The 22,194-nt window shown below is 46.2% G+C and overlaps 2 protein-coding genes across 2 annotated transcripts in view; one reads left to right on the top strand and one right to left on the bottom strand.

Annotated features, from left to right (window-relative positions):
* Positions 1-1,732: 1,732 nt before the first annotated feature.
* Positions 1,733-18,615, bottom strand: mst1ra (macrophage stimulating 1 receptor a). Its single transcript, XM_060068645.1, has 21 exons — positions 18,442-18,615; positions 16,278-17,604; positions 13,762-13,938; positions 13,261-13,377; positions 12,719-12,889; positions 10,787-10,950; positions 10,409-10,544; positions 10,107-10,243; positions 9,002-9,181; positions 8,774-8,873; positions 8,229-8,459; positions 7,750-7,896; positions 7,433-7,595; positions 7,233-7,319; positions 6,898-7,107; positions 6,681-6,761; positions 5,833-6,014; positions 5,581-5,690; positions 4,981-5,146; positions 3,976-4,112; positions 1,733-3,051 (listed from the first exon to the last, which is right to left on the bottom strand). Exons 2-21 carry the CDS (start codon positions 17,511-17,513, stop codon positions 2,805-2,807), a joined length of 4,179 nt encoding a protein of 1,392 aa, XP_059924628.1. The 5' UTR covers positions 17,514-17,604; positions 18,442-18,615; the 3' UTR covers positions 1,733-2,804.
* A 1,300-nt stretch (positions 18,616-19,915) lies between these two features.
* uba7 (ubiquitin-like modifier activating enzyme 7) overlaps positions 19,916-22,194 on the top strand; it is a 31,404-nt gene continuing 29,125 nt past the window's right edge. Inside the window, exons 1-3 of the mRNA XM_060069936.1 lie at positions 19,916-20,071; positions 20,736-20,904; positions 21,036-21,170. Of these exons, the coding sequence (XP_059925919.1) occupies positions 20,025-20,071; positions 20,736-20,904; positions 21,036-21,170 (351 nt within the window). The 5' untranslated portion in view covers positions 19,916-20,024. The remainder of the gene's footprint in view (positions 20,072-20,735; positions 20,905-21,035; positions 21,171-22,194) is intronic.

The raw sequence follows: 22,194 nt of genomic DNA, 5'->3' as shown, positions 1-22,194 counted from the left end.
TATGATATTGCCTCAAGTGTTCTAGTATACACCACAGAACCTCATAATCCACTAAATGAGCATCCTTATCACTTATTTAAATCGTTACCACAGAGCATTATAGGCCACTGATGAGTCAACTCTAAGAGGACATTGTGAAAGCCTTGTCTTGTTCCCTTGACGCAGAATGGGGTTTCAGATCGACATCGTCAGGGGGAAGTAGCTGGCAGTTGGAAGGGCTATGGGAGCAGTAGTGTTGGTGAGCTAGCGTTAGCTTGTATGGAGGACGTCAACACTGAGGCTTCAGAGTGGATGAGGCGCTCTGGGCAGAACACAGACGGCAGGAGACAGCAGGAGACAGAGCCCCAACAGATTCAGGGTCTGGCTTTGGAGAACAGCACAACTATTGGGTTTAATAATTTAATAGTTTTTTACTTTATTTTTTACAAACAACAAGAACACAGAAATAAAGTTGTTTCAGCCTTCTATCCAAGGTTGGAAAAAAAAAATAAGCCTGGTTTTCCTTTGGCCCTTTTCGTACTAGCCTATATCTGAGTTCTAAGAAGTGGTGAAAATCCCAGATGGCTGTGGAATACTTCTTAAATCCTCATTTTGTTCTCATTACAGTGAAACCTGAAACAGCAGGTAATGTGCCTGAACATCCAGTAAACTGGGAAGATACCGTTCTTGTTTGTATCCCACAAGATGTCAGATATTAAAAATAAGTTAATGCCTCTGTAGTACACGGCGATGGCTGACAAGCTGTTGACATAATTTGGATAATTTAAGGATTTCTCTGCTAACCTGTTTGAAACTGAATATATCATGTATATCATGATATATCTTATATAGGCTATATATACACACACACACACACACACACACACACACACACACACACACACACACACACACACACACACACACACACACACACACACCAAGATTTAGAACCACTTTCTCTGACAAATTAATCAGATTCAATTGCAGATTCAATTATGGCAAGCAGGTTTCTATTGATCATCTTTGACTTCAATTGAGTTCTGTATTCTAATGTTTACGTTTGCTTCTCTATGCCGTCGCTGAAAGAGCGGTGATGGGGCAATAAGGTGAACGGAAGAGTTTACTGCTTTGACTTTTTACCATCCCTGCACAGCTTGATCACAGACAGCTCATCATTTTAAATCCCCTCCCCAAAGCTACTGTCGAATGATTCAGTGTGATGAATGAACCGTGCAGAGAATGGTATGAATGCTCTGCTCACCAGGTTTACTTTTTTCTTCCCTTCATTCTTTCCTTCCTGCAGTGTGTGAACCGTTGTATAAACCTCCTAACCATACACACTTCCCACTAGTAACTAGTATGGTTTCCCATGCACTGCAAGCAAGCAGCTCTCCACTCCACGCAACATGCCATTACAGTGAAGTATACCCAAGGACGTTTCGAGGTGAGGGATTCACTTTTTGGAAGTATCTTTTAATCGTCTCCTCCTCAAACATCCACTAAACGCAGACTTCCTTCGGCTCAGCTAAACAAACATGCAAACGCCTCATCTAGTCGTTATGCTCCTGAGAGCACATGTGCAATCACAATTGTTCCGTCAAGTGCACCCCGGTGCACGGAGATAGTAGCACCACTGGGCGTGAGGTGACGAGACATGGGAATGTCTTCAGCTATTACTGTGTTAATCGCAACTAATGACTGCATTAGTGGTGCTGTGAAGAGCTTTTGGAATCAGTTAGACGTTGCCATGTTCAGCCAAACCCCCTTCTGCAGCAAGCCATGTTATCTGACTGCAGAAGACGCTCATTTTATTCATTTTAATCAACATTTAACTACCAGGGCACGACAGGCAAACTATGAATCACATCCTGTTATTTGTATGCCATAGATTTTATGACACGGCTTACGATTTGGTTCAGTGTGGTTGCTCAGCGGTGTGACAGCTCCGAATCTGATTTGAGGAATTGATTTCCGTTGTTGGTGTGAAAGATGTATGTGCGGTCGTCGTTGGATCTGGTGCAGCACACTGTTGTTGCTGCAATCGTTCCTGTTCAGTGTTTAGACTGCCCTCTAGTGGCGACGAGGGGACAGTCATGGGATTACGCACAGCCGCTATACACAAAAGATTTACACGGTAGAAAAATAAATGTTAACGCTGTTGATTCGTCTCCATCTTCTCTATTCGTCTCTATGGTTTAAACCACACATCCAATTTCCTTTGGATTGAGTCAGAATGAAGTAAGATAAAAAGTAGTGTGTAGTGTGCGTAACAGTCTGCCGCACTCTGGCACTGACTAATGCGTCGACTGAACAACTTGTCACACTCTCTCTCACACACACACACACACACACACACACACACACACACACACACACACACACACACACACACACACACACACACACACACACAGATTGAATATCAAGTATAATTTCAAGCAACCCTGAATTATATTAAATCATTTCATTGCAAAAAAAGACAAATATAAAAATTTACAAAAAAATCGTATTTACAATTGAGCTGCGATTGTGACAAAAAAAAACCCGCCAACAGCGTCAGGCTACAGGGAAAGGACAGAAAAGTGAAAATGGTAGCCCATTATGATGAGGCACAACACACCACCAGTTTCTGGCCCAGTGAACTGGGGGTTCCATCATTCACAGGGCCGCTGTCTGCTCCGCTCCACTGGCAGTTCCATCATTCCCCTCAGAGTGGGGACCGGAGACATTTTTGGTGGACTCTGGCTGTTGACACAGCTGTCCAGTCACAGCTCTATCCTTCTCTTCTGTCTGTCTGTCCTCAGTCATGTGAAGGGGGGCCCTCAGACCGGCCCCTCGGTTAAAAATAAGTCCTGTTCCGACCCGGAGTCCGAATCCTCAGCCTCATCCGCCGAGTCCGCCCGGGTGGGGTAGGGCTTGGGCGCGTCCAGGTTCACGTAGGTCACCTTCAGGCTGATGTAGTGTTCTCCCTCCAGGCACTCCATGATCTCCTGCACGATCTGCACCAGGGCCTGGAAGGGGGGCCTGGACTCCGGCTCGGGCTCCCAGCACGCTACCATGATGGAGAACCTTCCGCGAAGGAATGGATGAATGAACGGATGGATATTAGGGAGGGTTAATGTTAAATTAAGACATTAAAGCTGCAGCAAGTGAGATTCAAGAGTTGTAAAGAGCGAGCTTCTTCCTCTCTAAGCCTCTCCGCCATTGAAGTGTTGCATAGTTCACACGCCAGTGATTGACAGGCACTAATGATTCACCCTAATTGGTCAGAAATTAGCTGGGAGCTCTAAATTCGAAATGGTCTTGTTGTATAGAGGCAGGCATCAACTAGAAACAGATATTCTCACTGAGCATTTCACTCACTTATGTCTTACAGATGGCTTTGGTATTTCCAATAAATAACCCTGCAATCATAGCTCTTAAAACTTATCAACAGCTTCTATAAGGGATGATCCATCATGATCCATACAGGAAATGAATAAGTGAACAGTGCCACTGATAACAGGGATATTGAAAGACATTTTGGGTGGACCACCCATCATCGTCCAAGATACATTTTAGGTATTCATTTTCTCCCGCAGAATGGAATGCAGGAAGGAAAATGTCAGTGCTTCAATATCTCCCTGGAATATGAAGTATATCTCTGGGAGCTTATGACAACAACATGATATAATACTGCATACTTGGAATACTCAGGACAAATAAGAAAAACAATATTTTCCAATGCTTCTTTCGTGTTATTCCAGCTCATTCCTGTTATGATCGCCAGACACTGACCCATTTCCTCAATCATTCCAGGCATTGGGAGTAAATACATCTTAAACAATGCTATTTGTGTATATATTCTTTCCATTACAGGGATTGGCATGCATGCATCAGAATAAACCCTATGCTTATTTGTATATTCTGTCTGTTTGTGCAGTTTATTCCTTCCGGCCTCTCAGAGGTGCCGTCGTAGTGCTAGCCAAGAGGGGCTTAAGGCAGGCGTCTTACAGGGCGTCTGGACAGAACTGGGGCTGGGCCAGCCTCCGGCCCTTCAGCAAGTAATGCGTGATGTCATAGGGGTCCACGTCCGGGTAGGGTGTGGCTCCCCTGGTCAGCAGCTCCCACAGCAGGACTCCGAAGGACCACTGAAACATTTACAATTACCTTTAGGGCATTTAGCAGACGCTTTTATCCAAAGTACTTTTGTCATTAGAAGTGAAACAATATATCGCTGTCAGTACAGAAAAGATGTTCATAGAGCCAAGTGCAAGTACTAACAATCGCTAGACTAACCCATTCCCTGTGTACAGCAATGCTAGCAGCTACGCCAGATGTTACACAATTAAGTACTATGAATAAGTGCAATGTAGTTTAAGTGCGTACAATAAGTGCGTACATTAAGTGCCAGGACGTACAACATACAATGGTGGCCAGAAAACAGCCACATGGGACATTTTGTACAGACATTCACTTGTACGAAGGAAGATAAACATATATTTACAAGCAATGGGGGAAAAAGCTTGCCTCGTGAGACCATCCAGATATTCAAGTTTCCGTTTCGCACTGAGCATCAGCTTGCCTTTGGCCGTAACAGAAATTGATTTCCAAATATGGGCGCAATCTTATGTTGTTCAAAAAACTCCAGCCAATCAGTTTAACTTATTAAGTGACGCTCTTCACTCGTGTCGAATCCAGTTGGAAGTAAAGCAAAAATAGCAGATTTCTGTTAATCGTTTAACACCCTTCATTAAATTTATCTATTTCAGATTAAAACTTTATATTGCTCCACTTTCCTTGGGTTCTGCCCAAGGAATGCGGTGCTCCGCATGAGCTGGAACTCCTCCCTCCCCTCCTGCCCGAGCGTATATTGATCCTATCATGTTGTTTTTGTTGGAAGAAGCTTTCCACCGGTTCAGAGCCACACTGAATTGATGAGGGAAGCAGAATGGGAACTCACCATATCAGGATGGTCTCACAAGACTATGAAAGGACAACGACAGCGAGCACACTTACCACATCTGACTTGGTGGTGAACTTTTGTGTTTGTAAGCTCTCGATGGCCATCCACTTGACTGGAAGCTTGGCCTTCTTATGGTCTTGTATGCTGTAGTATTCCTTGTCAAATATATCCCTGGCCATGCCAAAGTCCGCCACTTTAACTGTGAAGTTTTCATCCAGCCTGAAAAGACATTCGTTTTTTCATCCAGCCAGAAAATATATATATATATCCCCAGAACCGGTAATTTTTCTAAATCTAGTAAAAAAAATAAGGTCATACAATTCCGAGAAATACACATTAATTGTTAATCCGAGAACACTTAACAAATTGCAGTAGAGTTGGCAGTTTCTGCGTTCACACAAGACACGCATTTACTCCATTTGAGTGGAATGCTGCCATATACACAGCACTGGGTGTGCCGTAATAGTTGACGCTTTTGTGGCGAAATAACTGCAAATTAACTTCTACCGGTGATGTAACATGTGACGCAGGGAAATTAGCAGAACGGATTTGCCGGCACCCATGCACACGTTCCGTTAAATTACCGGCAAAGGCAAGTAGGAGAGGGGCTTCTATGTTCCATACCAATTACTATTATTAATATTCACACTTACATGCAGTTACGTGCAGCCAGGTCCCTGTGGACAAACTTCTTTTGCGACAGGTACTCCATTCCCTTAGCGACCTGCAGGCCAAACCCAACCAGGTCCTTCACGGTCGGGTTCTGCCACACAGAATAGGGGAATTCAACCGTAACGTAATCTCTAAGCTATCGTTATAACACACATGAGACATCGGGTCAGCGCTATTTCAGCTATGCTCATATTGCTCCATAGGGTCATTTTCTTTATCTGAGGATGACTCACTCTCTTCTCAGACCGGATGAAGTGTCTCAAGTCTCCGTGCTTCATGTAGGGCAGAACCACCAGGGGGAGCCCTTCCTTGGGCAGCATGATGCCCAGCAGGGAGAGGATGTTGGTGTGGTGGAAGCCCTTCATGATGATGCCCTCCCTCAGGAACAGGTCCACCTCCTCGACATCACTGATCCCTGTTAACACAACGTGCGGTACATCAACACACACTGCGCTTCTGCCGTTCACACAACGCATCAACACACACTGCGCTTCTGCCGTTCACACAGCACATCAACACACACTGTACGCGCTCTGTACACACAACACGTCGACACACACTGTATGTACTCTGTTCACACAACACATCAACACACACTGTACGCACTCTGTACACACAACACGTCGACACACACTGAATGTACTCTGTTCACACAACACATCAACACACACTGTACGCACTCTGTACAAAACAACACATCGACACACACTCTATGTACTCTGTTCACACAACACAACAACACACACTGTACGTACTGTGTTCACACAACACGTAGTACATCAACACACAATGAATGTACTCTGTTCACACAACACGTAGTACATCATCACACACTGTACATATTCTGTACAGTACACACAACACACATCATCACACTGTTTCTTTCGCTGTTCACACAACACACAAACACACTGCAGATTCGCTGTTAACACATTGCACAACAACTCACACTGTGCATACTCTGTTTACACAAGACATGGCACATCAACACGTGTGGACAAAGTGTAGACAAAACAAGGCAGGAGGTTAGCGTTGTCATTGTCTGGACAAAGTACAGACAAAATAGGCTAAAGACACGTACTGTTCAGTGATTTGACAGCACAGTGAATCTCTTGGTCCTTGTGGTCAATCAGATAGCCATGGTATACTGTGCCAAAGTGACCTGCATCAAAACAGGGGTTCAAGGTTACAGCGGATCGCTTCAAAGGAGGGTAGAAAGCGTTACAGAAAGACGCAATAAGATCACTCCAAGTTTGGAATAAAACTCTCAAATCAGCCGTTTTCTGAGAGGAGCTCACCTTTGCCGATAATCTGGCTTTCCACCACCCGCAGCATCTCTGCAGGGATCAGCACATCCTTGACCTCTTCCAGGAGGTCAGAGCGGAGGCTGCCCATAGACAGCGTTGGCTGTTGTATTAAGGAGAGGGACACAGACGGGTCGTAGCCAGAAGCGTACCAGGGACCCTGGAAGAACAACCCCCCTTGACCCGATGTCTGAATTGACAGATCTGACAGACGTCGGAACAAATGAGAGGAGAAATTAAGGAACAGTACCTCATAGAACATATTTCAGTGGTAAAGTAGAGAGCGAGTGAGCAAATTAATGTTCATGAATCTTTTGGAGTGAACGTACTTCTGCGGTAGTCTCCGGTAGGTGAGGTTTCCCTGTTGCCCGTGTGAATGCGGGAAGACATCCGCGACAGACGGAACTCTACCTTGTCTAGAGAAGTGACAGAATACAGAATGATAAACTGAATGAATACGGCTACACAATTCATAACGTGCCGTTATTGTTCGACTGGCTGAAGCAACACCAGCCGAGTGACTCCTCACCTTGTTTCGTCTTCCTCAAACGGGTCATCCCAAACAAAGCCAGGGCAGCCCCCAGGACAATGGCAGCCAGGATGCCCATGACGATGCTAGCGATGATGGTGCGGCTGTGGTTGTCCATAAAGACCACATTGCCGATATCCGTCACCTTCCCGTTCACGCACACCTAGACACAGCAAAGGAAAACGTAGTTCATGCGATGCCAAATCAATAAGGCGTCCATCTTGGGCTCACCGTCAGGTGACTTCCACAGGTGTGCCAACTAAATCGATCACGTGAACCACAAACTCAATTGAGGTGGATGTTTATTTTTTTATCACCTGGACAGGTAATCCTTCAGCGGGTATGACGAGGCCTTTTGGGATTCTGCAAGTGAGCTCATTGGTCAAGACCCGGACGTTGCAGTGCACGCCTCCGATGGTCATGGTGATATTCATACACTGATCCACTGCATTCAGATTGATGTGCTATTAAAGACAAAATGGGTCTCATGTTAAAAGGGGTTATTTTTCTGTAGCGCTCCTGTCTAGGTTGGATAATGTAGTGGATGTTTTGACTCCCACAAGATATGTCCTGGGTTCGATCACTACTAACCTCACACTACCAGTAGGAATCATTGAGAAAGATGCTCGACCCCTACCTGCTGAATCTGAATTCACGGTTGGATAACATTGTCCACTAGGAAATTGTAACGGTAGATGTTAATTAATCGCTGAATCATGTTGGAGGGGCATGTCCTGTGTCGTGCTCATAGTGGTGAATAGTGGGCATAGTGAGGAACATATAGTGGTGAACATACGTGCATTGAGACTTCATCATTTCCCTGGCTCAGGTACAGGACGCGCTCCTCGTTCTCAAAGGGGATGGGGGCGGCGTCCGGGTGGTAGTCGAACGTCTCGTTCAAAATTAGCCGGGCTCCGTCCATGTCAAAGGAAATCTCCCCGTTCTCCGTCTTATCGTCCGAGTGCTCTCCCGGCAGGGCGGGCGCCCTGCACTCCATGTGCGTGGCGTTCATTTTACCCTCGCACACCTGGATTGTCAGAAGAACAATGTGTGTAGTCATTTCCCTTTGCTAAATCCTAAGACAAATTCTCACTCCCTATGGGGAATTGCCTTCTCAGCAACTCATCCCTTTTTGAGTCTGATGGAACAATATCTGAATCAGGTGGTTTGAGGCCATTACAAGCTAAACTATGATGGACAGAAAATAAAATCTTTTTTTTTTTTATAAAAAAAATTAAATATCCAATGAGAATATCCTTCTTAAACTTAAAACCTACTACGAAGACATGTTCGACCGCTTATATTTTCCTCTGTATTATATATGATTGAATGCTCGCTCACCAGTCGGTACGTTTCCTGGGGTGAGTTTTTGGGTTTGTACTGGACCACCTTGTTCTGCACAGAGTCAAAGTAGAGGCCTTCCACCCTCAGCATGGAGCCGCTGTGGGGAAACCAAAACCAACAGCAATCAGTGGTCTCCTTCCGCAAACCTCCAATGACATTCAGGTCACTTTTATCTCCTTCAACTTCAGAACAACTTTCATTTTCGGACCGGGGTCCACGCTCTACCTTCTGTAGCTGCATTGGGGATACACGTTGGTTATAACGGGGTCGCGCCGGTAAGAAAACTTCTTCTGGGTTGGCACGAGGAAGCTGTCGATGAAGAACCGGACGGGAACGTCTTGCACCGCTGTGGACGCCTTGGAGATGCACACCACCGAAGACACGCTCCCACTCCCTTCAGTCACACTGGGAGACCGAGAAGACAGATTTTAATTGAAGTCACAACACACTATATAGGATCCATGATCAGCCATCTCAACTACCCTTATAGGGGTGCATCTACCCCTGTGGAGGTAGTTGACCCATCTACCCTCTAGCCATCTGCCCTTGTAGAGCCATCTAGCCCTATAGGGGTATTCTTGGACTCACAAGTCTCTCTCCAAACACTGTGCTCCACCAGAAACTGAGGACAATCCCCCAGGTTTCATTTATAAAAATCAGTTTAACCGATTGAAAGCGACACACCTGAAAACGTGGTGCCATGCAGAAGTTTTGTGTGCTTGTAAACGTTATCTTACCGATAACACTTGCATTATAAGATTTTTCATTAAAAAAAACTCCTAAAAGGTTTGTTGATGTTTGACGCATTTACCCCTACCTAAATTCAATAAACTAAATCCAATAACCTTGCTCCGGAAATGCATTTCCATTGTTCAAAAATACTCTCCCTGTGTTACAAAGTTATTCGATACATCTCCTGGTTGTGTGTCTATGGAGGATAACGGGGCCAGACATCATTTATTGTAAGGCATACTATCCTGTAAAACGTAAGGACCGTAGGACTGTTAGTGAACGTACTCCCCACTGGCTTTCTAAACTCGCATTTGAAATTCCCAAGACATTTGGCAGACGCTAATATCCCAATCATCTGGTATCGTGAGACTAGGGGGTTTCCAGACTTTTGTATTCTATGACCCACCAGTGGAGTACCTTTACAATACGATATAATTTATTAATTATTTAATCCCCCGTAGAAGGGATTAATTGGCCAGTACCCATTAAATATCTCGTACAAAATGCTTCATGAGAAACATTTTTCGGTAAAGTATTAGGGAGCCATCCCACCAACGTGCCGAGACACACAGATCTTGACAAGGGAGTCCATGATTACCTTTGAATCGGGCAGCTGATTCCACCGAAGTCTACAGTTCTTCCAATCCCTGAGTTGAGATGGCTCCCGGTCAGGGTGATCATGGTTCCTCCGATCTTAGGGCCGCGGGCGGGCCTGACCTCCGTTATAATGGGCACCTGGTTAGAGTGAAGGACGAGAGCATTGAGCCGAGTGACATTACATGAAACTAACTTTCTTAAATTTAATCTGAACAATGTACAGAATATCAGCTTGGGGGTTCAATCAAATACTTTGCTGTCAAGAGGTGTCCTTCAGTAAAATATTCTTCATCAACCCCTTACCACAAAGGAGAATCCTGATGCCTGCGCTTGGCCATGGATGGAATAGCAGCCCCCCACCGTTGCTTCCTGCACTTCCAAGGTGACATTGAGAGCCTTGGTCGGGGTGCCTTTCTTGTGGCGGACCTTGCACACCAACCTGGGTTACCAAACACATCGTCCAGCAGAGACCCAATGAGCTAGTGCATACCACCATGTAGATACAACGCAGAAATTCCAAGATTCACGCGAGTACATCAAATCGATTAAAAAGGCAAACCGCTTCCATGTAGCGTAGGTTTTAATACGAATACAGTAAATGCAGTAAAGTATTACAGTAAAGTAAATGTAAATATATATATTTGTATTGTTTTTTGCAAAACAATTTTTGTTTGGGCTTACTTTGTGCTGGTGCTCTTGGCCTGTACGGTACACAGGGTCTCAGAGCCAACTCGGACTGTGTGGGTTTTGTCGGTGATGGCAGATGGTCCTTTGGGGGACTGAAAATCCCAGCCACACAACGTCAGCTCTGACTCAGCCCCAGTTGGTGCCGTCTTGGGAAAAAACTGTGCAAAGTAACAGGGAATGAGGACAATAATTGTGAGGGACTTCTTGGGTTGTTAAATTAACTCTGAGTGTCACTTCCCTAGCATTGCTAAACTTGTAGTAACTTTAGATTGAGCAACTAAACTGCCGCTGACCGCAACCCAAACCAAAGGTTATGACTGAGTCTTCGACTAATTAATAAATACATGTGATATCTCTTTTTATGGTTAATGACCACACGAGGAATAACAACTCCTACTTTTGACTCATCTGATTTTAATCTATTTTTTAACAAGCAAACACCTTCTGAGGTCTGGTTCAAAGTAACACACATGGGATTTATTAATGGAGGAAAGGAGAGGGTTCGGCGTTCTAATATCCATATTATATTACCATACTATTTAGTATGCCAGGAAAAGATTTAGTATGTTCCAATAAATAGTATGGAAAATGCAGTATGGCTATACTGATATATAAATATCAGGTTGTCGTGTATTACATCCGGTCGCCATTCGCAGTATGCCAGCCAGCATGCTTTCTGGCTATCCGGCCCCACAATACTGGAGCAGAAGATACGTCACATCGACTGAGCCAAAAACAGTTGATTTGTCAATAAAGGTATGCTTATCACTAACATCTCCTGTAGTTTGTCCCTAGTGTATGCATACTGTGTGCAACAGTACGTACTTTGTAAGATTAGCTGCAGTACACACAGCAGGTGAAAAATAAAAATATGCGATTTGGAACACAGCCCATGTGTGTTTATCTGTGTGATTTAAAGGGTGCTTGGCTGGGCACTTGAGTGAGGCAGTCCCTTGCATTTCAGATTAGTCAGCTCACGGCCAGTATTTACCTAGCCTCTCAGAGTTACTCCTAGAACTGCAATAAAAGTGAACATATGAGTTATAAAAGAATGACTAAAAGGACCTTTGAGTGAGTTACCAAGGCTTCTACATCTACTCACAGCCAAGAAGTGAAAGACATCACCTGTTTATGACCTAATCAATTCTACTATACTATGTTCATTATGTAATATCATAGCTAGATATAGAAAAATTTGCCCTAAAGGCGTATTCATACTAAGAGCTTAATGAGGCAGCACCCCAACGGTTTAAATGAAGCGAGAGGATCTCATATTTTATAGCCTAGGGCCTAGGCTACTGTCTCACGTAGACAGACAAAGGCTTTTTAAGAGCCATTCATCTCACAGAAACTATCTCTGCAAAGTTAGGTGTGCTGAACTGAATTGTATGTAGCCTACACAATGGGTTGAGATATCTGATGTACCCCACGGTGGTGATTGTATAATTATGTACTCATGCTTTAAATCCTACCCAGGACCTGGACCCAGACAAAGAAATAAAGTGTAATATATTGTATATTGTAATACAATTTCTTTATTCCTTTGTAATGGATAATAGAGTCTCCACTGTAATCTACTGCATCCCTGCCAACTACCGGTACTGTATCTGTTGACTCTGGAACTGTATGCCCAGACAAACAAACACACACACACACACGCGTGCACGCGCGTACACAAAACCACACACGTACACAAACACACACACACACACACACACACACACACACACACACACACACACACACACACACACACACACACGCATACACAAACACACACACACGCGTACACAAACACACACGTACACAAACACACACGTACACAAACACACACACACACACACACACACACACACACACACACACACACACACACAAACACATACCCAAACACACACACACACACAGGCACAGCGACGGATCTACCTCTGTGATAACAGGAGCGCAGGACGTCCGGTGCCACGGGGAGGAGCATTCATCTTCCCTGGAGCAGGACCCCGAACACCAACCACAGCCCATGAAGAGTGGGGCGGTCAGGCAGGAGGAGCAGGAGACAAAGTGGGCACAGCCGGGGCCCACAGGGGACACGGTGAACACCTGGAGAGAGGGGGGAGAGGGGGTGAGAGAGAGGCGAGGGGGCGAGGGAGAAAGAGAGAGAGAGAGAGAGAGAGAGAGAGAGAGAGAGAGAGAGAGAGAGAGAGAGAGAGAGAGAGAGAGAGAGAGAGAGAGAGAGAGAGAGAGAGAGAGAGAGAGAGAGAAAGAGAGAGTAAATTAAAGGAAGACTAGGGGCCAAGCACATTTAGTGGAAGAATCATACATCGTCTAAAATGTTTGGCAAGAAAAATATCTGTGGGCGTGTGGGAGTGAGAAAGACAGAGAGAGAGAGAGAGAGAGAGAGAGAGAGAGAGAGAGAGAGAGAGAGAGAGAGAGAGAGAGAGACTTCATCACGTATTATGTTCGATAAGCACCTTATTCCCGGCAACAAAGAGCAGTAAGTCCTCGGTGTAAACAGACGATACGCCCGATACGGGGGTTCCTCCCAGGGAAAAGTTGGCAAAGAACACAGAGTCCAGCTTCAGGACGACCTAGAAGGAGCAGGAAGTATCAAACTGAGGCTAGGATCTTAGCTGCTGGGGGACGCATACACAATGCACAACACCAACGTGGCAAAAAGAGCTGCTGTACATCAAGAAAATAACGTTAAATAAACTGAATGGATTCAAAGATATTATTACAGCGCGCCATACTAATATGACCCACAGCGATTATGAGCTTCTTTTTATTCACTTCCAATTGACGAGTTACTACTTTTTTTAAACCAACATCAAGCTTATCTTTAATTTCATGTGTCTTTCCTTCTTCCGCGTGGTTTCCCACTGAGACGTTTCCTTCCTGCATACCTCTTCACCTCACAACAGATTATGTTTCCTACGCATACACTTGAGGTCAATTCAAGGTCCTCGTCACACCTGCAGGATCCTTCCGTCCGAGGTGCCGAAATGACCCAGGGTGTCGTTGCCCTTGGTGGTGACCAAGACCGTGGTGAAGAGCACGTCGTGCATCTGTCTGTTGAACAGGTCCAGTCTGTAGTACGGAGCGGACACCAGGGTGGGCTTGTTACGGCACGAGTCGTCGTTTTGAGTGCTCTGTGCAGAAGAGGGAATAGAGTTTGGTTTTAAACCCAAGACGAATGAGTGATTGTTTTGACTTTTCTTATTTTTTTTCATTGGTGGACTTCTTTTTTTTTTATTTACTCTCTCTGTACTACACACAAGCAAGTCCAGACACACACAAACACACACGCACACACGCACTTTAACATTCAAACACACACAAACATACACCCACACACATACATAAACATTCAAACGCACACAAACGCACACACACACACACACACTGACAAACATAAACATCCACCCACACACACACACACACACACACACACACACACACACACACACACACACACACACACACACACACACACACACACACACACACACACACACACACACACACACACACACACACACACACACACATACACTCAAACAGACAGACAGTAAGTCGATGCAAAGACCAGCAGAGAGTCTGCGATCCTTCATTCGGGCGGATATTGAGGAGCTAGAGGACACGGTGTCTGTTGCAGAAAGGCTGAGAGACGAGACTGAGATCATCAAACAGCAGCGAACCCCCGCCCCGAGACACCGCCACTATCTGGCTCGCTGCCACACAGAGGACAACTTGCTCCTACAAATTGAAAACAGATGTTCACCACTTGGCACCGTGCCACTGTTGGCTAACCCCTGTGAACAGGGAATAGTTAAGGAACTACATAACAGGGATTCTTGGCATTGTTGTATTGGGCGTGAGGGTCAACATAGAAAACGATGGCTGACGTCTGAAGTCCGGATGATACGTGAATCCTCATCGTAAACATTCCAGGGCTGTCCAATTAGTCTGCTTGCCCCGACAGGCCTGAGAGTCCTGCTGGCAGTTTGAATGCCCGCAATCCACAGGTCTTTTGATCCTCTGGCCACAAACAACACTCAGACACTTATTGGGCCCCACATGGCCACTGTTTAACCTGGTAAGCCATTCAAAGAGCAATGGACATTTGTGAATTTTTATAGCGAATGCCTCGGATTTTTCTTTTATGTTCGGGAAATCACCTCCAGCATGTCTTTCCTTCCTCTCTGTCGGGCCCGTTTCCAGGGGAATGAATTAAAAAAACATAAAAAACAGCCAGGCGCAGCCAAGCAACTCCCTTCCTCAACACACACTCAGACACGTGCACACACACAGACACACAGACACACACACACACACACACACACACACACACACACACACACACACACACACACACACACACTCACCGCTGTTTTTATCAGCAGGATTTATTAGCCGTGTGTGTTGACATACTGTCCTGGTAGGCGTGTGTGTGCTTGGCTCTTTGCACACTTAAAGAAGTGGAACACTTGAGTGGGATTGCAACTCCAAAAGCCACACCTTTTCCGAGAACTGCTTCCAGTGATAACCGCGTAACAATAAAACAGTACTTCACCATGTCCTATGGAACAGTGTTTTCACGTCACTGTCCGGAGCGTTTACTACATCATCCTAAACTAAATGTAAACATTAACAAATGCAGACTTGATAACCGGTTTACATAAGAGGAAAGCTGAGACAGGGAAGTACCAGGGTATTATATCTGTGCGACAAAGGCTCATGCCCCAAATAAACCCTCAAAACAATCAGCCACTTAGGGGAACTCATGCCTTTGTCCTGGTGTCGTTTTGGTGGCACTTTCCTTCTGACATGCACATCACGTCATCAGACAACGCCTGGGGGCGGGGCGGGGGGATATCGGGCAATCGGAGGAACGGCAACAAACCCCACTCTGGGATCTCCTCGTCAGACTCTTCAGCCCCTCCTCCGCCCTTTGTGCTTGTTCTCACACACACCTCTCAATCCTCCCACTGCTCCCACTCTCATCACTGTGTCAAGTCTGAGCTCGAGCTTGGCCCCTGTGAGTCAGGCTCGGCGCTGTTGTGATGTGGATGTACTTCATTGTGTTGACAAGAGAGGAGTGGAGCCAATACTAGATACCAACACTATATCTACAATCACAGATAGGGTTTAACACCTTGACGTTGATCATGTGAAAGTGTGTGTGTTGTTGTGTGGAGGACAATGACTATCGATTGGATTCAATAGTCAGGATGACTAAGCAGTCAGTGCCGGCTGCCATGTCAACGGGACGACCGGGCAGCAAACACACTGGATCGTTCGTTATGAGTCAGGAATGATCTGGGTAACAAAACTGTGGAAACAACCTTGAAGACACATTAACAACCCGCCCTTTACACCAACGTGTGATGGTTCGACCCTTTGACCTCCCGGATGGGAAGGGGGTCCCCCGGGGGAGGGGGGGGGGGGGGAGGGGGGGGGGGGTACGGATGGTTCCAGAGCCACTCACCTCGTGCGGGCAGTTCTCGCAGGGCTGGAAGTGACACAGGCCCCTGGAGAGCTGCTCGGTCCCCTTGGAGCAGCAGGCGGCCACGCCCCGGTCGATGGCCTGGTTCACCTTGGCCAGGGCGAAGATGCAGAAGGCCGAGTTCCTCTGGGGCACGCCGCGCTCGTCCACCCCGGCGAACGCCCCGTACAGGAGCTTCTCGTCGGGGCTCCCCTTGGGGTTCAGCCCCAGCTGGGAGGCCAGCTCCCGGCCCACGGGGCCGTAGTGCGCCGCCTGCAGCCCGTTGAACACCACCCGGTGCTGCTGCTCCTCCCCGCCGCGCCTCTTCCGCCGCCGCCGCCGCTTGGGGTCGAAGCGGCACTCCAGCACCACCTCCCGGTACATCCAGGCCTCCGAGTTCATCAGGGGCAGCCGGCCCAGCCGCGTCTGCAGCGGGGAGCCGCTCTTCTCCGGGTTCTCCCGCTGCACCGACAGGAAGTACACGTGCTCCGCGGTGGCGAAGGTGTAGACGTAGTCGACGCGGTAGGACGCCCGCAGCGGGGGCAGCACCGTCAGCCCCTGCATCGCCAGGTGGAAGCCGTCCTCGGTGGACAGCGGCCGCAGCACCGACAGCGACCTACGGGGCCAGCGGCTCACCAGCTCCGCGTCCACGGAGTTGGCCACGAAGAAGAGGGTGGTGTGGCCCTGCTCCACCGCGCTGACCCGCGTGCCCAGTGGGCTGGCCAAGCAGTCGGGGCAGTAAGTCTCTGTGTTGTCCTGCTCCTTGAACAGGCAGTGGGACACGGGGCTCAGCTCGCTGATGTCCAGGAAGGCGCACACCCCCTGCCGCGTGCTGCCGCAGTAGTACAGGTAGGGCAGGAGGTTGCCCGCCGGGTCTAAGAGGAGGACCTTGTTGTCCGTATCCACGGGGGTCGCGGGCGGCGTCGTGGCAGCGTCGCAGGGGCCGCACGTGTGACAGTCGTCGGGGCCCACTGGGCCGGTACGCACCTCCCATATCCGTTTCAGGTCTCTGTCCACTGCCTCGATGGCGTTCTGGGAGGCGATGTACACCTCGCGCAGGTACGCGTTGGCTTGGATGTTCTGGATGGGATTGGCGGTTTGGAAGTGGGGCAGGGTGTAGTTGACGTTAAAATCCACCAGGCGGCGAGGGGTGGTAGGACAACTGGACGTCGGCCCCGCGGCGGCGTGCGTCTGTATCAACGCGCATACTGTCAGCAAGGAGGCGACCCACGTGACCATCTCCTCTCCACCCCACGCTCCGACCTGACAGCGTGTTACCTACAGGACTCTGTTCTCGCCCGTAACATTCCCGGGACCAGCGGGAGCAGCTCTGTGCGAGAACAGGGAGGAGGAGGCGCTGGGGTTAGAGAGTGATGCTGCAGCGGAGATTTAACAGACTGGGTGCTCACGTATGAGTCACAGCACGGTGTTTTTTTAAACAGGGTCATAACTAACAGTCACGCCATGGTCCTTTATGTAGCATTTCAAGTGAACTTGTATATAATAAGCCTACGTTGTTTAATTCAATATATTTAAATAAAAAACGGTGGCGCAAACAACAGGAAAAAACACTAGGTGTTTGTTATACATAGGTTAAAGGTTTTGTAAGCCTTAGGCCTATAGATGAAATAGGGGTTCATAGCAAAGAAAAACGGTAAATGTTGACGGTGTCGAGGAAATGACAAGATAGGACATGACTGGCCATGTAGGACTGTGGAAATATCCCACAGATCGGGAAGGTATGAACTTCAGTTTGTCAGGTTTTGTTCCGTAAAAAGAACCCAACTATCTTGTAATATATATTTTGACTCACACTGTTTTTCCCCCTCTTGCTTGCCTGTTCGACTATGTGAAGATAACCCTGTGTGATGCAACGTGTACTTTTGCACCAGTTCGGTGGACAGTGTACCGTTCATAGAACACAGAACGAACTGCGTAAAAGGTTAACCAAATAAAAGTCACCATGAAAACAATCTTGATGTGAATATCGAGATCGATGAAAAAGAAAAAGGGTTGTCGGCACTGTTATTACGAATAGCCTGCCGATAAGCATCATGTCTCAGAGGTAGTAGTGACTAGTTCAGTCAGATTGTTCTGTATCTTTGGACGAGTATAAACTATTAATCTGAATCGATAGTCTTAACGTTTATACACTCATTTCACTTACCTTCTAACAAAAAACCTTGCCTCAGTCGGTGTTGCGTTCCAAAGATCCGATATGTGATTTACGAAGTGATTTGGTTTACCCTCACCAGTTTCACCGCCCCACCGTCGATAGCTGTGAACTCACCTGACGGCCCGGGAGCAGACCGCCCCGCCCGCAACGAGGAAGTCATGCTGGACGGATTGCGAAACATCAGCATTTAAGCAATATCACCATTTACATCACAAACAGCGCAGGGTTTTCCATTTAGCCGTATCTCGAAAAAAAAAAACAAATATGACAATAGAACATCCTGGTCTACGTCTTCTGCAGCAGGACTTCTGCCAAAGTGCATTGCTTTTTTATGAGGGACATTGTTTTAAAAATCCTACGCCCCCCCCCCCCCCCCCACCTACTCCGCCCCCTGCTCTTCTCACACAATTTTCCAATTTTCTTCCTAACATAACAAAGTTTACCTTGCAAGTGTTGACTTTGAAAATGATTCACACATTCGTCCAAATTGGTCACAAATTCGTTTTAAATGTCAAATTGGTAAAACAAAAAGAATTACAAGTCTGAAAGGTCAAACGTTGAGCAACGTTTTTTTTTAATTCTGTACTTTTCACTACAAACATTTGCCATCATGTAAAAAGGATAGCATTTCAGCGCCGAGAGGCCCCAGACCCACACAGCTGTCCCAAGAAGGACTAACATAAACTTCCTAAGCGGCTCAGGACTCCCCCTCTAAATCTTTATCTGGCGGGCCCGTGTTTGGAGAGGAGAGTAACGCAGCCAGATGTTGCTAGGCCTTATAATTGTCCAGAGGTGCGTTATTGTGCTGTGCTGCTCTTAAAGAGAGTCATTACAATCCCTGGAGACATAGGAAGGCATGCCCTGAAGATCCAATGTCGCCAATGTCTTCTTATGTGATTGTGTAGTACATTCTATAATAAACGAGTTAGGACTATTACATTATAGGCCTATTATCTGAAACTAAAACTACTTTTCTTTATATAATTGTATTTGTTTGTTACTTGGTGGTATTATGTATTGGTTGTAATCTAATTATGTTCAGACTTAACATTTGCAAATTAACATAGTCTGCTCCCTCCCAGTTGGAATGATTTTGCTCAAGCACCAAATGAATTGTATATCAATTGCTGTGTGATTTAATATGTTATTTTATTTTCAGCCACCATGTGCCTAGTATAACATCTTGCCAAAGGACTACAGTTGAAAATTAGCCTGCTGGCTAACACAGGCGCATTTACAGAAATGTTAATCAATGTGCACTGTCCTTTAAATAAATGAATAAATACCAAATACCAAATGAACAAACGAATAAATACAAAGAAAAGAAGATTAAATATCCTACGCCCTTGACGTTAGAAAACATTAGGCTTGCGTACACAGGTGACCATGGGAGTTATAATATAGCTCCCCCTAGCGGTCAAAATAAGGCATTACAAGACATTGCAACACAAAGATAATCGAAAGTGAAATAGAATTTCAAAATAGTTTACCAGAAACCGGTCGGATTGAATCGATACTGAGATATTCTTTCTGCGCTTCGCTGTTCATATAGGTTTACTTTTAAGGGTTTAAAGATGTCTGAGCTTGAAGAAATTGACGAAGGATTTTATTCCCGGCAACTGTAAGTACAAAAACAACACAGGCTATTAACATATTAAATGCACCTTCGGAGAACCTTAATCTTTGCAGAGTGCAACAAAATGCTAAATAGGCATGCAGCGAATATAAACAATATATTGACTTATAATCACATTACGTATTAGGCCTATAGCCTAATAATTTGTTATAGGCCTACTATAATGCGTTATATAATGAATTGATCATGTTCTTAATGTGTTCTTAATCATCGCACACACAAACACACCGATCCACACACACAATCACACGAAAAAACAAACACACACAGACACACATACCTACACACAGAGACAACACACACACACACACACACGCACGCACGCACGCACGCACGCACACACACACACACACACACACACACAGACACACACACACACACACACACACACACACACACACACACACACACACACAAACATACGCTCAGTCCCCTGTGGTCAATAAACTAAACAGTGAAGTGTCTGTGCCTTGAAAGGGCCCCTATTTTCCGATGAGTCCTTACAAGCCATTAATAATAATAATAATAATAAATGAAATTTATATAGCGCTTAATATGGTACTCTAAGACGCCATTGCTTGTGATTGCCAATCATGCCCACACCTAGTGGTAAAATAGGGGCCCTTTCAATAGTATTCTGTGTGCACAGGTATGTGTTAGGTCGTGAGGCAATGCAGCGGATGGGTGAGGCTAACATCCTGATAGCTGGCATGCGCGGCCTGGGTGTGGAGGTAGCGCACAACGTCATCCTCTCCGGGGTGAAGTCCGTCACGGTGCAGGACGAGGGCCAGGTTCTGTGGGAGCACTTGAGTTCCCAGGTAGCACCAACCACCTTCCTGCTCTGTACTACTCATGCACTCATCACGCAAGTACCGCTGAAGCGTTGTTTTGTGTCTCTTTTGGTGTCAGTTAGTTGGGCCTGAAAGTTTCAACAAATTTTGCTCGACAGTTTTTCCTGCGCGAGGCTGACCTCGGCCAGAACCGGGCTGAGTGTTCCCTCCCCCGGCTGGCCAGTCTGAACCCCCGCGTCCAGGTGTCTGCCCACACCGGCCCACTGCATGAAGACATGCTCATGCAGTACCAGGTACTCACCCAGGCTCCAGTCTCCCCGAAGTAGGGGCTGCACTATGAAACAGAAACCACTAGGGGAGTGACCTTCTCTGAATGAGTGTTCATGTGTGTTTGTGTGTGAGTGTGTGTGTATGTGTGTGTGAGTGTGTTTTTCTATTTTTTGTTTTCATGTGTGAGTGTGCGTGCATGTTTGTATTTGTGCGTGTGTGTTTATGTGTGTGTGAGTGTGCTTGTGTGTTTTTCTATTTGTGTGTTTGTGAGTGTGTGAATGTGCGTGCATGTGTGCATTTGTGCGTGTGTCATCATGACAGCGCCGCCGGCACCGACGTATCGAAACTTAAATCAGCGGAGGCTCACGCTGGTCCAAGGAGAAGACCATCGTTATCGTTTTTAAGAAAAAAATAGATTTTGTTCAAAGTGATAAATTATTATAAATAATCATTATTATAAAATTATAAAGTTGCCCCCCCCGATAGTATCGAATGTCGGCGATCGCTAGGGGGCGCTATCGGACGATGGAAGCTTGTAGACGATTGCCCAACCCTAGTTTGCGAGAGTGTGTATGTGAGCGTACACATATAGCTGTGTTCGAAATCGTTCCCTATACACTCGTTCCCTATTCCCTATATAGTGTACATGATATAGTGCACTATATAGGGAATAGGGAACGAGAATTCGGACACTACGCTGAACATTTCTAAACGTCATTTGCGTCAGTAAATGCGCCGGGTATTTGTGTGACGCAGACAGATACGCCCACGTCATGTAAACAAACCGGGCACTCACGAGGAAAGCTGGAGGTTGTATTGATGTTGAATGTTACATTTCCTTGTTCAAGTTTTTTTTAAATAATTTTGAATGTTACATTTTCTATGTTAAATCCCAAACATTTTTTTGACATTTATATACGAAAGTCGGAGACTCCATCATTAAATGTATTCGTTTTCGCGGTTATTCAGCTTCTTCTTCTCCTCCGGAAACTGACGACCGCATTGCATTGTGGTATACGGGAGTAACATGCAGGGTACATCGTATGT

Source organism: Gadus macrocephalus, chromosome 13 (genome assembly GCF_031168955.1).
Source record: "Gadus macrocephalus chromosome 13, ASM3116895v1".
Taxonomy (NCBI): domain Eukaryota; kingdom Metazoa; phylum Chordata; class Actinopteri; order Gadiformes; family Gadidae; genus Gadus; species Gadus macrocephalus.
This window is presented reverse-complemented; position numbering and strand designations above follow the sequence as displayed.